This window comes from Podarcis liolepis, assembly GCF_965112155.1.
Source record: "Podarcis liolepis genome assembly, chromosome: 2".
Lineage (NCBI taxonomy): Eukaryota > Metazoa > Chordata > Lepidosauria > Squamata > Lacertidae > Podarcis > Podarcis liolepis.
In genome coordinates, this window is record NC_139555.1 from 121,241,784 (window position 1) to 121,257,466 (window position 15,683).

General features: G+C 48.1%; 1 protein-coding gene across 1 annotated transcript; it reads right to left on the reverse strand.

Annotated features, from left to right (window-relative positions):
• Positions 1 to 4,131: 4,131 nt before the first annotated feature.
• PSMB9 (proteasome 20S subunit beta 9) lies at positions 4,132 to 15,165 on the reverse strand. Its single transcript, XM_083493522.1, has 6 exons — positions 15,017 to 15,165; positions 10,355 to 10,422; positions 9,800 to 9,931; positions 6,354 to 6,483; positions 6,136 to 6,277; positions 4,132 to 4,489 (listed from the first exon to the last, which is right to left on the reverse strand). The coding sequence occupies exons 1-6, from the start codon at positions 15,050 to 15,052 to the stop codon at positions 4,362 to 4,364; spliced, it is 636 nt and encodes a 211-aa protein (XP_083349648.1). The 5' UTR covers positions 15,053 to 15,165; the 3' UTR covers positions 4,132 to 4,361.
• Positions 15,166 to 15,683: the final 518 nt, after the last annotated feature.

A 15,683-nucleotide genomic window follows, 5' to 3' on the forward strand; every position in this document is an offset into this window, starting at 1 on the left:
ATTCAGGCTTATACTAAAAAGACACAACACAAAAGGAAAAGGGGTTGGGTGGGAGGAGGAAAAAAGGAAGTTTAAGATACTATCTGGCAATGGACACCACTCACTATTAATGACATTTTTGGCCCTGGTGAAAGGATTGCAAAGCTGCATAGGATGCAGGAGAACAGACCCCATTTTGCCCTGAGAGAAGGAAAAGGAGGGATGGGGTGGTTTATGTTTAGGAGAAGTGTCAAATTGTAAACCATCCATTGCTAAGCAAAAAGGCAGGATATAAATGCAATACAATCAATTTATTACTTACAGAACTGGGTGTATCAAGTGAGGTCATGTCTGTGTCCCTATGATCCTGTTCCCCCCCCCCTCCTCCCTACATCATTTCCTTCCCACACTACTCAGATTCCCTCCCTACTTTTTCGACGGAAATTCTGAAATCGAAATTTAAAACCATTCAACAAAGCAATGATACAGGAAAACTGAGCTACGGGCAACGTTCAAAGTGTCTCATACTTTAAAAGCCTGTCAGAACAACAACAAAAATCCCCTCTTGGCAGTTGTCGACCACCTCATCTCTGGAAAGGAGAGGGAGAAAAGTCATCTGCGGAGGAGAGGACGGGAGAAGACCCCACTTCAGGGTCCCAGGCCACTGAGGACTTTCAAAAGTGAAATATACTCAGTCGCAAAGTGATTTCATGCTCTTTATTCAGCTCATAGTGGTGAGGAGGAATGAATGAATGTCCCCTCAAAGTATCTGCTTTATATACATTATTTACACAATGGGCTGCACATGATTGGCTAATTCCGGAATTCTACTGTAAGCCAATCAGGTTGTGGATTCGCTTCTATCTGGAGAATGATTGGGTGGTTCCTGCCAACTAATCATACTGCTGCATTGTTCTAGGACCAATCAGACTGCTGCGTTTTGGATCCTATTGTTCTAGGACCAATCAGACTGCTGCAGTTTGGATCCTATTCAACTCAGTACATAACAAAAAGTATTCGATTTGGAGCCAGGAGAATTACAAAAGAATTTTGGCAAAACCCTCTAATGAATATTTTCACCTCCTCCGTGATGCACGTGGACCCTCCAGACTCTCCCGGCAACTTTCAAGTTTTTACCCCCTCCCTGCATCTCTCCCAGCAGAAAAGGCAAGAGGAACGGGGAGGGGGCGGAGTCAGGGGAGAAGTTTCGCTTTCGCTTTCCAGTCCACCTCTCCCACGCTGCGGTTTTCAGATCTACCCAGCAACCGCCGACGCAATCTGCACGCCGTTTTTCCATTGGTGGAGTATTTCCGCCGCGGCTCCTCTTCCGGACCTTTCTGCTGGCGGGGCGGGGATCGCTTCGTCCCGATGGGGCTCCTCATCCGTGGGGGCCCCTGGATCCTGTGCGCTGCTGCCCACCTGCTCCTGCTGGACTGCGCTGGTCAGTACCTCCGGGGGCTGAACTGCGCGGCGGGGCGGAAAGAAAGAGACCCTCAGAGAGATTGAAGGATATCTCGGGAGTGATGCGGTTTAAAGTTGCCAGGCAGAAGGCTGCGTCTCTGGGACTCTGGAGAAGCGAAGAGAATCAGATCTGTGGAATGATGAGGGGGAGAGGAAAGGCAAGAGTTTGGCCCCCTGAGCTGGGAAGACTCCAGGAGAAGCTCCAGGCCCCCATGAGAAGATGCTGAATGGAGGCAGGACAGAGAGAAGCAGTGGACAAACACCGGAAATCTGGGGAAGAGAGAGCTCTGGAGGTGGAAAATCCTGAAAGGGAGTTTGCTATGAATATGCCAGCCTGTCTTTGGGTGTGGGTGGGGAACGACTGCTTGGGGGAGCTGATTTCTGAGACACACGTCTGTTGGTGCTGTGATTTCTAGGTACCGGTGTGAGTCTTTTTTCTTACCCACTGTTTACTCCTGAATTGCAGCAGCAGCAGCAGCAACAACAACTAATTTATACCCCACCCATCTGGCTGGGTTTCCTCAGCCACTCTGGGTGGCTCACAACAGAATATTGAAAACGCAGTAAAATGTCAAACATAAAAAACTTCCCTAAACAGGGCTGCCTTCAGATGACTTCTAAAAGTCAGGTACAGTGGTACCTTGGGTTACAGATGCTTCAAGTTACAGACGCTTCAGGTTACAGACTCCGCTAACCCAGAAATAGTACCTCGGGTTAAGAACATTGCTTCAGGATGAGAACAGAAATCGTGCTCCGGTGGCGTGGCGGCAGTGGGAGGCCCCATTAGCTAAAGTGGTGCTTCAGGTTAAGAACAGATTCAGGTTAAGAATGGACGTCCGGAACAAATTCAGTACTTAACCTGAGGTACCACTGTACTTGTTTATTTCCTTGACATCTGATGGGAGGGCGTTCCACAGGGTGGGCGCCACTACCGAGAAGGCCCTCTGTCTGTTTCTCTGTAACCTCTCTTCTCGTAGGGAGAGAACGGCCAGAAGGCCCTTGGTGCTGGACCTCAGAACAATGGGGGTGGAGACGCTCCTTCAGGTGTACTGGGCTGAAGTCATTTAGGGCTTTAAAGGTCAGCACCAACAAGCATCAGCCAGGCTTTCCACAGCAGGTTTTCCAAGAGAAAGTGGTGGGACAAAAAAAAAAGTGTTCACAACCATGCCTAGAAATCACAGCAGCCCACTGTAATAGCCAAAGACCCACAGGCGTCCTGCCCAGTGGGGAGGAGCTGAACTGAGACGGGACGTGGTTTGTGTGTGTGCATGCATGCGTGTTTATCATTGGCAGAAAATTCCTTTTGCACTGCAAGCTGGCAGTATTGTGTTACAACTCCCAGTCTTAAGTCTGGCTGCCACCTTGTTCACACTTTAAGGTGCACACACTTTAAGGCTGCCTCCTTCCCTACAGACCCCCCCGGGTGTCAAGGCAGTTCTGCTGCCTGAGCCCTTCTCTCCCAGCCCCATCATGGAGATCTACCAGAGGAAAAGGATTAGTTGTCCCGACCGAGCTCCACTAGGAGCCGGGCATTTGGCGTCGCTGGTCCCCTGCCCTTCCAGCAGATGTTCAGCAGAGGCCTCTTCACCTTGGCCTTCTGGACATCCCTTGAAGACTGTTTTGGATGCCCATTCAGTTCAATTTATTTGAGATTAGTCAGTTGTGATTATTTTGCATTGCATTTTTGTATTCGCATATCTCGTCGTATGCCACCTGAATATTCTATTTGAATAGGCAGCAAGTACAGTTGTACCTACGAAGTCACAACACCTTGCGAGACAAATGTTTTGGCTCTCAAACACCGCAAACCCAGAAGTGAGTGTTCTGGCTTGCAGATGTTCTTTGGAACCCAAAAGTCCATCGCAGATTCCGATTGGTTGCAGGAGGTTCCTGAACGTTTTGGAAGTCAAACGGACTTCCAGAATGGATTCCGTTCGACTTCTGAGGTACGACTGTACTGTTATAAATAAAAATCATTGTTGTTCTTGCCTTTCCATCATCTGCATGGACTCCAAATATGTACAGGGCAAGAAAATGAGTAAAACGTCGTTGATATCACAAGTGTGTTGTGCCTTCGTGTTTTGGCTCTTCTGCAACATTGTAAATTGAATAGACAAATAAAAATAAACTTGACTTGCTTAAACTGGTCCCTTGAATGATTTCTCGGAAATCACCTGATTTCCTTTTCAGTTGGGAAGAAAGCAGCCGGCAGGGGGCAGCGGAGGATCGCAAAAAACAGGAAAGCGAGAAAATATAACTAGGGACTGTGGAGAAAAGGGTGAGGATGTTTTGTGGCAGAGAGAAACCATGAGGGCAGGAATCCACCCTGGAAACACACACACACACACACACACACATGCACAGAGATCCATTTGCACAAGAAGAAAGACGGAGGACTGACTTTCTCAGCAAAAGAGCTCTCCATTTATCAATTTCTGTACAGGCACCAGTCAAATGAAGGGCCTGACATGCCACTGATATGTCAGTGCTGTGGAAAAGGATTCCTGGCACCTCAAAAACAGTGGAGACACACCAACTTCGCTTCTTTCCCCCCTTTATGAGCCCAATTACGTAAGATGTTGACAAAGCAGATTCCCACACAGAAGTGTGCGCAGGCACGACTGTGAACATGCATGCGTGCATGCGCACAGCGGTGGAGAGCCTCTGTCCCATGGACCACACGGGGCACAGTTTTTCTCTAGCAAAGTTTATTACTGTCAGCGGAGGGTAGTGCACATTGAGACTGATAAGGCAGGAGACACGGAGGCCAACACTAGGGGGAGCCAGAGCCAAAGGCAGGCTGCTGTCAATAAGAAGGAAGGGAGGTGGGGGCGCACTAAGGCTGGTGGGGCAGTGCCCCTTTGTCCAAATGGACTGCCCTCCACTAACGGGAATAAAAAAAAGGTGGGAGGGGAGCAAATTCATTCGTCGTAGAACTTGGGAATCTCGTCTCCCACGACAACTTCCTCCTTGACACCCTCTTTGGTGATGGTGGCGAGGTAAATGACTCCCCCGCTGGATCCGTCCCGGCACATGGCGAGGGCAATGGCTGAAAGGAGAGGGAAGAGAAAGGAAAAGGGGCGTTGAAATTCAGCTGATGCTGTAGAAAAAGCTTTGAGGATGGGGATGATATAATAAAGTTGTTGTTGTTGTTGTTGTTGTTGTTGTTGCTAGGGCCTATCAGCACTATACATTTAAAACAGTATCAAAGCACTTTAAACCGTTGAGCCTTCTCCCAAAGAATTATGGGAACTGTAGATTGTTAAGGGTGCTGAGTGCTGTTAGGAGACTTCTAGTCCCCTTGCAGAGCTACAATTCCCAAAGTTCCCTTGGGAAGAACAGGGATTGATTGTTAAACCACTCTGGGAATTAAAAAAATTCCTTCCAGTAGCACCTTAAAGACCAACTAAGTTAGTTCTTGGTATGAGCTTTCGTGTGCATGCACACTTCTTCAGATACACTGAAACAGAAGTTGCCAGATCCTTCTATATAGTGAGAAGGTGGGGAGGGGTATTACTCAGAAGGGTGGTGGGAATGGGAGATTGGCAGATAGCTGAGATGAGCCTGTTGACGACTCTTAACAACTGTAATAGGTCTTACAGGAAAAGGCAAGGGGTGAGAAGGTGAGAAATGGCTTAGTCATGTATAATGAGATAAGAATCCAATGTCTCTGTTCAGACCAGGTCTCTCCATGGTTTTAAGTTTGGTAATGAGTTGCAATTCAGCAGCTTCTCTTTCCAGTCTATTTCTGAAATTCCTTTGTAGTAAAACAGCTACTTTGAGATCTTGTATAGAATGTCCTGGGAGATTGAAGTGTTCTCCTACTGGTTTCTCTGTTTTGTCATTGTGTATGCCATCAAATGCCAACAGTGTCCTTCAGCTCTCTATATTGGACAAACAGGCCAAACCTTACGCCAAAGAATAAACGGACATAAATCTGACATCAAGAATCACAAAACAGAGAAACTATGGCAGACCAACACGGCTACCTATCTGTAACTGGCACTCTGGGAATTATAGATTTGTGGAGGGAATAAGGGGTCTGGGAACTGGAGTTTGGAAAGCGTGCTGAGAGTTGTTAGCTCTCAGTATCCTTACCAAACTACAGTTCCCAGAATTCTTTGGGGGAAGCCATGATATTCTAAAGTGGCATCATAGCACTTTAAATGCCCAGTGCAGACGGGGCCCTGTTGCTTTTATGGAGCCACTTGCATAGCTATAGAAACCACAACCCATTTCTAGGAAATACAGTGGTACCTCAGGTTAAGAACTTAATTCGTTCTGGAGGTCCGTTCTTAACCTGAAACTGTTCTTAACCTGAGGTACGACTTTAGCTAATGGGGCCTCCCGCTGCCGCCATGCGATTTCTGTTCTCATCCTGAGGCAAAGTTCTTAACCAGAGGTACTATTTCTGGGTTAGTGGAGTCTGTAACCTGAAGTGTCTGTAACCCGAGGTACCACTGTACTGCTATTTTCTCCAATGGTTAACAACGATGAACAGTGGTTAACAATGGTTCTCCAAACTGCATCTTTCTGAGCTACTTTTCTCCAATTTTTAGTCAAAACCTGCACCTTCTGTAAAGATGGGACTAGACTTTCTAGGAGTCCAGCTTTGTTTCCACCTCTCCACCCCCCCCCAAAAAAAATGTCCCTGTCACGCCGCCACCCTGAAATGGACAAAGCTTAGACGGCTACCGTTCATGGTGAACTGGCGGCATTCCTCCCGGCTCATTCCTGGCTTGTAGGCAGAGTCCACATAGCCGTAAATGTAGGTGCTCCCGGATCCGCCAATCGCAAAAGGCTGTCGGGTCAGCATCCCACCCAGAGTCCCGTACACCTGGAAAGTAGCAGAGAATGAGTGGAGCAGGTGGGACGCCAGAAACCATCCCTGGCCCATCGTTCTCTCTGCTTACCTGCCCGCCTTTCTTGGCGTCCCATCCTGCCACCATGAGGTGAGCCGAAAACTCCTCCTTGTACTTGTAGCTGATGTTTTTCACCAAAGTGGCTGCGGCCAGGACCAGCGGAGGACCCTCCACGTTCAAGCTGCCAGGGAGACGAACAAAAGATTAGGTAGGTAGGTAGGTAGGTAGGTAGGAAGGTAGGTAGAGGTAGATAGATGATAGATAGATAGATAGATAGATAGATAGATAGATAGATAGATAGATGATAGATAGATAGATAGATCTAGATAGAGTGATACCTCGCAAGACAAAATTAATTCGTTCCACAGAGAGAGAGATGATAGATAGATAGATAGATAGATAGATAGATAGATAGATAGATAGATAGATGATAGATAGATAGATAGATGATAGATAGATAGATAGATAGATAGATAGATAGAGTGGTGCCTCGCAAGTCGAAATTAATTCGTTCCGCGAGTCTTTTCGTCTTGCAATGTTTTTCGTCTTGCGAAGCACGGTCCTGCGCCTCTTCAAGCGGCTTTAAGAAAAAAGCGAACAAACTCGCAAGACTTTTTCGTCTTGCGACGCAAGCCCATAGGAAAATTCGTCTAGCGAAGCAACGCAAAAACCGAAAAACCCTTTCGTCCAGCAAGTTTTTCGTCTTGCGAGGCATTCGTCTTGCGGGGCACCACTGTAGATGATAGATAATTTATTACGGTCAGAGACCAGCTTATAAAACACACTTGGGGGTACATTCCCGGAAAGAAAACAAACATTTAAAACAGCGTACAACAATAAATTTAAAATTTATGCGATGAGCATGTAGACATTTAAAACTTTAAGATAAGCTACCGCAGAGAGATGACCCAGAGTCACCCATGGGACCGAGTTTGGGGATTTTCTTAATGAACTAGTTTGGGTTGGGGGATGGTCTGCGCCTACAGATCTGTACACAGACTCTGTCGACCATCCAGGTGGTCTTATGATCTTTGCCTAACAGGAAAATGTAAAAAAAAATTGCTTTTCTGGGAGGTCGGCAAGCCTCACCAGCAGGGGATCGATGGTCTCACTACGTGCCTCTTCATAAAAGGGACATCTAAAGAACAAGTCTCTGGGCTTCCTATCTCCCCCAATGAACAGGCGCAAAGTCTCTGAGCATATGGGACTTTTTAAAAGGATCCTTCCAGGACCAGTGAGGGCAGAGCCGAGCTTCTGGCGAGTGTGAAAGCCTTTCTTGCATTAGGTAAAAATGAGGGGAATTGGGTCCTGCAACAAAACCACAGCAGTGCAGTGCATTCCTGTTCAGGGTTCTAGCCAGCCAGCCAGCCAGCCAGCCATGCCCTTTTTCAAGATACTCCATCACATTCCCTCTCCCGCCTGGTTTTCCACAGACACACCTGTGTCTTCTGAGCATGCTCAAACCTCACTGGCCTGTTTTTTTGGGGGGGTGTCTTCCCCCCACCCTTCACATTTTCTCCCCTTAAAGCAGCCTTTCTCGACCTGTGGGTCCCCAAATGTTGTTGGACTACAACTCCCATCACCCCTAGCTAGCAAGGTCAGAGCTCTGGGATGATGGGAGTTGTAGTCCAACAACATCTGGGGACCCACAGGTCGAGAATCACTGCTTAAAAGCTGGTTTTTTTCGTATTTCTGCCAAATTTTGGGGGTCCCCTCCACCTCCGTAAACCTGCTGATTCTCTCGTGTGAGAATAAGAGCATTGATCTTGCTATTTCTATATAGGATATGCTCCCTTCACTTTAAAATACACACTGAACGTGAAGAGGTCTGCACAAGCCCCTTTCACGTGTACAGTGCTATCTTGGAAGTTGAACGGAATCTGTTCCGGAAGTCAGTTTGACTTCCAAAACATTGGAAAACAAAGGTGCGGCTTCTGATTGGCTGCAGGATATCTCGTAAAAGCAACAGCCTTAACGGCTGAGTCTGGAGTCTCCTTTTCTGGGAAATCAGGTGATAACAGAGAAGAGAGAACAGAGACCTCTTCCTGCTTTGGCCACTAGAGGGCGGTTCAGCACCAACAAACTGTCTTGTTTCTTCCAGAAACCAGGCTGAGTTCACCTAACTTCTGAATCAATGGCCAGGTGGCTTAAAGATGGGATCTGCCATCTTGAGGCTTGCAGCTGGTAGTAGGCTAGACCTCAGGGCCAAGACCCAGCCCCCACCCCACTCATTACCATCTAGAAAGCAGCAGAAAATGGTGAAAATGGCAAAATTGGGGGGGGGGAGCAAATCATTGAGGCTGGTCACCACAGCACCCTCCCTTTATTCTTATTTTTTAAAACATGTTTATAGCCACATGAGTCCAGACGCTCATTTTCTTTATACAGTGGTACCTCAGGTTAAGTACTTAATTCGTTCCAGAGGTCCGTTCTTAACCTGAAACTGTTCTTAACCTAAAGCAACACTTTAGCTAATGGGGCCTCCCGCTGCCACTGCCGCGCGATTTCTGTTCTCATCCTGAAGCAAAGTTCTTAACCCGAGGTACTATTTCTGAGTTAGCGGAGTCTGTAGCCTGAAGCGTACGTAACCTGAAGCATATGTAACCTGAGGTACCACTGTATTTTTTTCCTTAAAAATATATATTACTCTCTTTTTCTTTTACAACAAAATTATACTTGTGTCCAAGCAAGGTGCTGAGCACAAGGAAAACAGAAGGAAACTCCATTTTATTCCTGTACAGTCATACCTCGGGTTGAAGTTGCTTCAGGTTGAGCGCTTTCAGATTGTGCTCCGCGGCGACCCGGAAGTAACAGAACATGTTACTTCCGGATTTCACCGCTCGCGCATGCGCAGACGCTCAAAATGACATCACGCGCATGTGTGGAAGTGGCGAATTGTGACACACGCACATGCGCACACGCGGGTTGCGTTTACTTCAGGATGCGAACGGGGCTCCGGAATGGATTCTATTCATATCCAGAGGTATCACTGTAGTAGTTATGGTGCTGCACTTTAAAATGAGAAACTGTACATGCTCAGAGTATTTCTTTCTTTAAAAAAAATAGGAGTAGCCAATTTTCTTTGCCGTTTACTCTAGGTTGGAGAAACTTTCTGGCTGGGGAGACCAGATCTTTATTAGACCCCCCGTCTCTGACAGCCAACTGTGACAGGCGGGCTGGGTGGACAACACTCCTGTCAATCATATGATTGACAAGTGGGTAGTCCCACCCACCTGTCATAGAATCAGAGTTACATGAGGATCATCGAGTCCAGTCCAACCCAGGAATCTTTTGCCCAGCGTGGACCTCGAACCCACAGCCCTGAGATTAAGAGTCCCATGCTCTGCCAAAACTGCTGTTAAAATGGAACGTCCCCTCTCTTGTTTTTGCAGTGGTTTCCCTGAAATTCACCCGAGCTAAGGTGACGCTTGGCCACTGTGTAAGGTGGCTGGCAGCCTGCCCCCTCCCTCACCTGAGAAGCTGACACTAGTGCTCACCTGTGCAGCTCTAGCTGGTAGTTCACCATGTCCGCAATGGCCTGGGCATCCGCTGCCGAGCCAGAGAGGGCACAATAAATTCGGCTGTGCAGCCGCTCCAGTTTGTTGAAGACGCAGTTCACCACGGACTGCCTGGGAGGAGATGTCAAAGGCACAGTGTGAAAGGAGAGAGAGACATTACAGTGGCAAAAGTCAACATTCCCACAACTCTAGAAAATCCCACAAATATTTCAACAGAGGAAATCAGAGGTGGGCATTTTGGCTCTCATGCACGGCTTGGCACACTTCACGTGGCTCCAACTTTGGAAGCCAGCCATTTAACTGGACAAGCAGCTAGTCCTGTGGAAGGTGGATTTCCATCACGCATTCAAGGAGGCCTCGTTTGGACGAAGAGATACGCATCTCGGAGGAAGGAAGCTCCCTCCCAGAAAAGTAGCCTCGGAAATGTTACACTGCCCTGCGATTCCCCACCATCGGGTGGAGAGGCCAGACATTATAGACAGGTGTACACAAACACACAAGCACTCCCCCCTCTCTCAAACGCACAGCACTCACCCTGCAGATACTCTGGAGTCAGAGCCAATCACCACCCCTCCGTCAAACTCCACGGCCATGATGGTTGTCTGCAGAAGGGGAAAGAAGGGGGAGTTTTTTTGGTTTTTTTTTAAAAAAATTAATCGTTTTTTCAATACAAACAACAACTGCAAAAGACACATAAAACAAAAACCATTGTAACACTAATAACACAATTTGACAATTCAGATTTGAATACTGATATACCGCCCGTATAGTTAAAGCTATGGTTTTCCCAGTAGTGATGTATGGAAGTGAGAGCTGGACCATAAAGAAGGCTGATCGCCAAAGAATTGATGCTTTTGAATTCTGGTGCTGGAGGAGACTCTTGAGAGTCCCATGGACTGCAAAAAGATCAAACCTATCCATTCTGAAGGAAATCAGCCCTGAGTGCTCACTGGAAGGACAGATTGTGAAGCTGAGGCTTCAATACTTTGGCCACCTCATGAGAAGAGAAGACTCCCTGCAAAAGACCCTGATGTTGGGAAAGATTGAGGGCAGAAGGAGAAGGGGACGACAGAGGACGAGATGGCTGGACAGTGTTCTCGAAGCTACCAGCATGAGTTTGACCAAACTGCGGGAGGCAGTGGAAGACAGGAGTGCCTGGCATGCTCTGGTCCATGGGGTCACGAAGAGTCGGACATGACTAAACGACTAAACAACAAAACACCTTTTAAACAATATTTCCCTACCTCTCCTCCCCTACTTCCCACCACTGTCCGCCTTATCACTTAAATATTCCCTCCAGATTTCTTCATATTTATCCATTCTTCATTTGCGACATGCAATTCGTTCGTATGTAGCTAGTCTGTCCATATTATCAATCCATGTGCTCAATGGAATTTTTTTGCAGCTCTTCCAGTTCATCAAAGCAAGTTTTTTTGTTTCTAATATGGCATGGTACATCCATTTTTGTGTGACTCCTTCTAATCTCCCACGTTTCCGGAATATAATTTAGAATTAAATTCAATTCCCCTAAATAACAAGGGGGAGTCTTTCTTGAATTTTTCAGGGGTTACTGGTGCCCCTTGGAACCAGTAGGGCAGCAGGCCAGGAGCCGAACAGAAGGTGGCGCCAGAACCAACTAAGTCTGTTGCTTGTCCCTCCTCCCCATTGAGTTTGACAAGGGCAATACTGAGACTAGCAGGTAGGCAGGTGGAGGCTGGTGGGGCAGGGCCCCATTTGCCCAGGGAAGCAGACTCCATGGAGATCTTTTGCAAAGGAGAAGAAATGGAGGGTAGGGTTTTCATCAGTGCTCGGAGACCCTGGCCCTCTGGCACTGATAGTTTTACACTTGTACAATCAGTGAGACAGCTGGATTCTAAATGGAGCAGGGTTATTATTCTTATTGTTAGGCTACTGTAGAGAAGAGAGGATAAAATACTGCTGGTTCTTGTTTCCAACATTTGCTTCAAACATACCTTTAAAGAAGATTGGAAAATGTTTATTGGAAAATGGGAAATAACGTGTGTATAGCTGAAAACGCTGGCAGCGTTAAAAGAAATTCAACAGTGTAAGTAAGTTTCGGTGGATGCAATAATGGAATACTGAATGGTATAGTTTTCGTAAAAGATGCAGGGGTTTATGATACGTAAAATGAACCATGGAAAGAGAAGAAGGGAAGTCAGAGATATTTTAAGGATGTAAAATGAGTATTTAAAACGGTAAAACAGAACATTTAATAAAAATTATAATGATAATAATAAGAAATTGGTTGGCTTTAAATCTAAAGAGGAAGCCGGGCTTTGCAATCTTGCAGCAGTGAAGATGCGAGTCAAAAGACATACCATATTTTTCGCTCTATAGGATGCACCCGACCATAGGACGCACCTTGTTTTAGAGGGGGAGAACAAAACAAAAAAAATCTCCTCCTCTCTGCTCAGCGCCCCTTCAGCGAAGCCGCAGGAGAAACGGAGCCCCTTCCATTTCTCCTCCCGCTGGGCTGAAGGGGCGCTGCGCAGCTCTCCCTCTCTGCTGAAGCCAGGAGAGTCTTGCTCTCCCGGCTTCAGCAAAAGGAACCCGAAGCCTCGGAGCACAGCGGGAACTCGCGCTGCGCTCTGAAGGCTTCAGGCAGCTATCCCTGAAGCCGGGAGAGTGAGAGGGGTCGGTGCGCAGGGACCCCTCTCGCTCTCCAGGCTTCAGCGAAAGCAACGCGAAGCCTCCGGAGCACGGAGGGAGCGCTCCCTCTGCGCTTCGGAGGCTTCACGTTGCTATCGCTGAAGCCAAGGAGCCTGCATTCGCGCCATAGGACGCACACACATTTCCCCTTAATTTTTGGAGGGGGGAAAGTGCGTCCTATAGGGCGAAAAATACGGTAGCTATGTGCTACCATGGATCATTTATTTTCTTCTCTTTCGGGCCTATTAACAGATCCATTTTGCAGGGATATAAATATTACTATTATTATTATTTGACATCCAGCAGGGCAAACGAGATGGAACCAACGCGGAAGAAACTTTTTATTTGAATACCACTATGCCCCTCGCACCTCATTTTTTTCTAGCATTCGTTAATGATGCTGATGGGGGGGTCCCTCCTCCTCCTCCCCCCACCCAGGCAGCATCAGGTGGCTGAAATGCCCTTACGTTTCCCACAATGCACCTGGCAGAACATCACTCTGCGGCATTGTGGGAAACTGAAAAGGGGGCTAGATGCAGCCGCCCAGGGCTGCTGAAGAGTGCAACCACGCATCTAGGGGAGCCCACCTGAAACCCACTGACAGGGAGGGGCGGCTAGCAGAGGACCCTCAGACCTGGAGCCGGACCTGGGCAGACCCATAACACCGCCCTCTCCATTAAACAGCATAGGGCCAGTCGTGACCGACTCTGGGGTTGCGGTGCTCATCTCGCTTTACAGGCCGAGGGAGCCGGCATACAGCTTCTGGGTCATGTGGCCAGCATGACTAAGCCGCTTTTGGTGGTGAACCAGAGCAGCGCACGGAAACGCCGTTTACCTTCCCGCTGGAGCAGTAACTATTTATCTACTTGCACTTTGATGTGCTTTCGAACTGCTAGGTTGGTAGGAGCTGGGACTGAGCAACAGGAGCTGACCACGTCACAGGGATTCGAACCACCGACCTTCTGATCAGCAAGTCCTAGGCTCTGTGGTTTAACCCACAGCGCCACCTGCATCCCTATTAAACTACATATTTCTTGCTTATCTGTCTTATATGCAGTATTATCCGCCATTGCCTCTGCAAAGGAGCGAAATCCATTGGCTGGCACATCCGCACAGAAGACGGCCAACTTTATTCCCGATTGCATCTGTTTTGTACGAAACTGTTTCGCCGGTTGTACCTGTTGCTACAATATTTCTTATGTAAAAGGCAGATGATATTAACCTCCTGTTAATATCCTATTGAGTTCAATGGGACTTACTGTCAGGTAGACCTCCATGTATAGGGGTACCACCCAAATGCATAGATCTCTGTGCAACAATGTCTGGAGGTGAGGTAGCTATTGGCTGTGTTTAAATTGTGGGGCTGTTTCACCAACCAAACCGGAAAAGCTTATGCAAATATAAATATTCAAATATTATTCATATAAATATGAATAATGGGGGTGGTCCTCAGTTTGAATTAACTGATACAGATCATAGAATCTGGGGGGAATATTAACTGTTCACTGCACACAGCTCTGGGCTGATTCACTTTGATCTCAGCTGCTTCTCATCCATTTGGGGAATGTGTGTAGTGAAGGCATAGGCAAACTCTGCCCTCCAGATGTTTTGGGACTACAATTCCCACCATCCCTGACCACTGGTCCTGTTAGCTAGGGATCATGGGAGTTGTAGTCCCGAAAACATCTGGAGGTCCGAGTTTGCCTATGCCTGGCCTTAGTGGGTAGAGCTTTGGCCCCGGCGAGATCACACCAATTCTAACCATAGCTGTCAACTTTCAGATTTGAAAATAAGGGATCAGCAGCCTCACCTGTCCCGGGGACAGTCTACGGGATATCTAACAATCCGGGATAGCAGCGGGAAACGGCGCAAGAATAAGGGAATTTCCCGCAAAAAAAGGGAAGGTTGACAGCTATGATTCTAACAGATAAGTCATTTAATGTTGGGAAAACTTTTCTCCCTGCCTCAGTTTCTCCTCTGTAAAATGCAAACCGCTGTGCCTGTTCCTTCCCCAGAGGTTTTCAGGCAGAGGTTGCAAGGACATCTGTCATGGGTGTTTTAGCTGAGTTCCCTGGGGTCTACAAATTCTACGTTTCTGCGATTCTATTACTATTCTGTAGGGGATATGGGAAGAGGAAGAATGATGTACTTTGACAGGCGAATATGCCAATAGGATTAGAGGGGGAGGAGCCTCACTCTGAAAACAATTTCTGCCTTGCAAGAACCCACCAATTTAGTAAAATAGTATGGGCAAAAAAATTAATTTTTTTTTTAAAGTGTGGGCGAGATCCGTGACTGTTGGTGGTGCAAAACTGCCCTCCTGCCTCCGTTTTTCCTAACATGAAACGGGTGAATGTACCTTAAGCCCCCTCCCCGATTTCACTCTCCCTCTACCCATCTATATCCAGCCCCCTATTTGGGGGGAGCGACCCTCCCCCAAAAAAGTGTTCAGGGGCGTTTGGATTCCTGCGAATCCTAGGCAAACCCCACCCCCCACGCGACCTGGACACACGCAGAGATACTCACGCCGATGCTGATCTTCTGCGGCCCGCGGTGGTCCATGGTGGCCCCCGACCCGCAGCGCTGCAGCTTCTTCCGCGGGAACCGACCGAGAACGAAAGTGACAGGAGACGCTGCTGCCTGCGGAGCCGCTCGCGGCCGCCAGAGGGCGCCCCTCCTCGCGTTAAACTTTAACCTGCGAGAAAGTCGCCGTCCGGCTCTGAATGGGGCGCGGTGGGGCGGTGGCCAAGGCCGCCTTTGCTGCCTCTGGATGGGGCGCTGGGTCTTCAGGCATCCCAAGCCGCTTCCCCAGCGCTCAGGTTACTGGCAGCCAGCTCTCCGGAGCGTGCTGGACACTTGATCCTCCGGGGATCCGCTCCAGAACCTGTTGCCAATGCCGAGGCTCACATTTCTAAATGAATGAATGAACGCGTGTTAACCCTCCGGCATGCAGAAGAATCGCGATGGCAAGAGTGGTCCAGAGCATGTGCAGAGTACAAGGCCTTCCTCGCACAGATCGAGGCTACGGGGCGGGGCAAGTGGGGGGATTCGCACGTGCAAGGGACGCCCTGCACGCTGATGGTGAGAGAAGGCGAGAGAGGTCGTTGAGTATTGGGGTTGGACTACAGGATCTCTGGGGTGCCCTACCAGCTCCACGATTCCCCGGTGCTCAGTCGACGTCTCTGCTGCATCC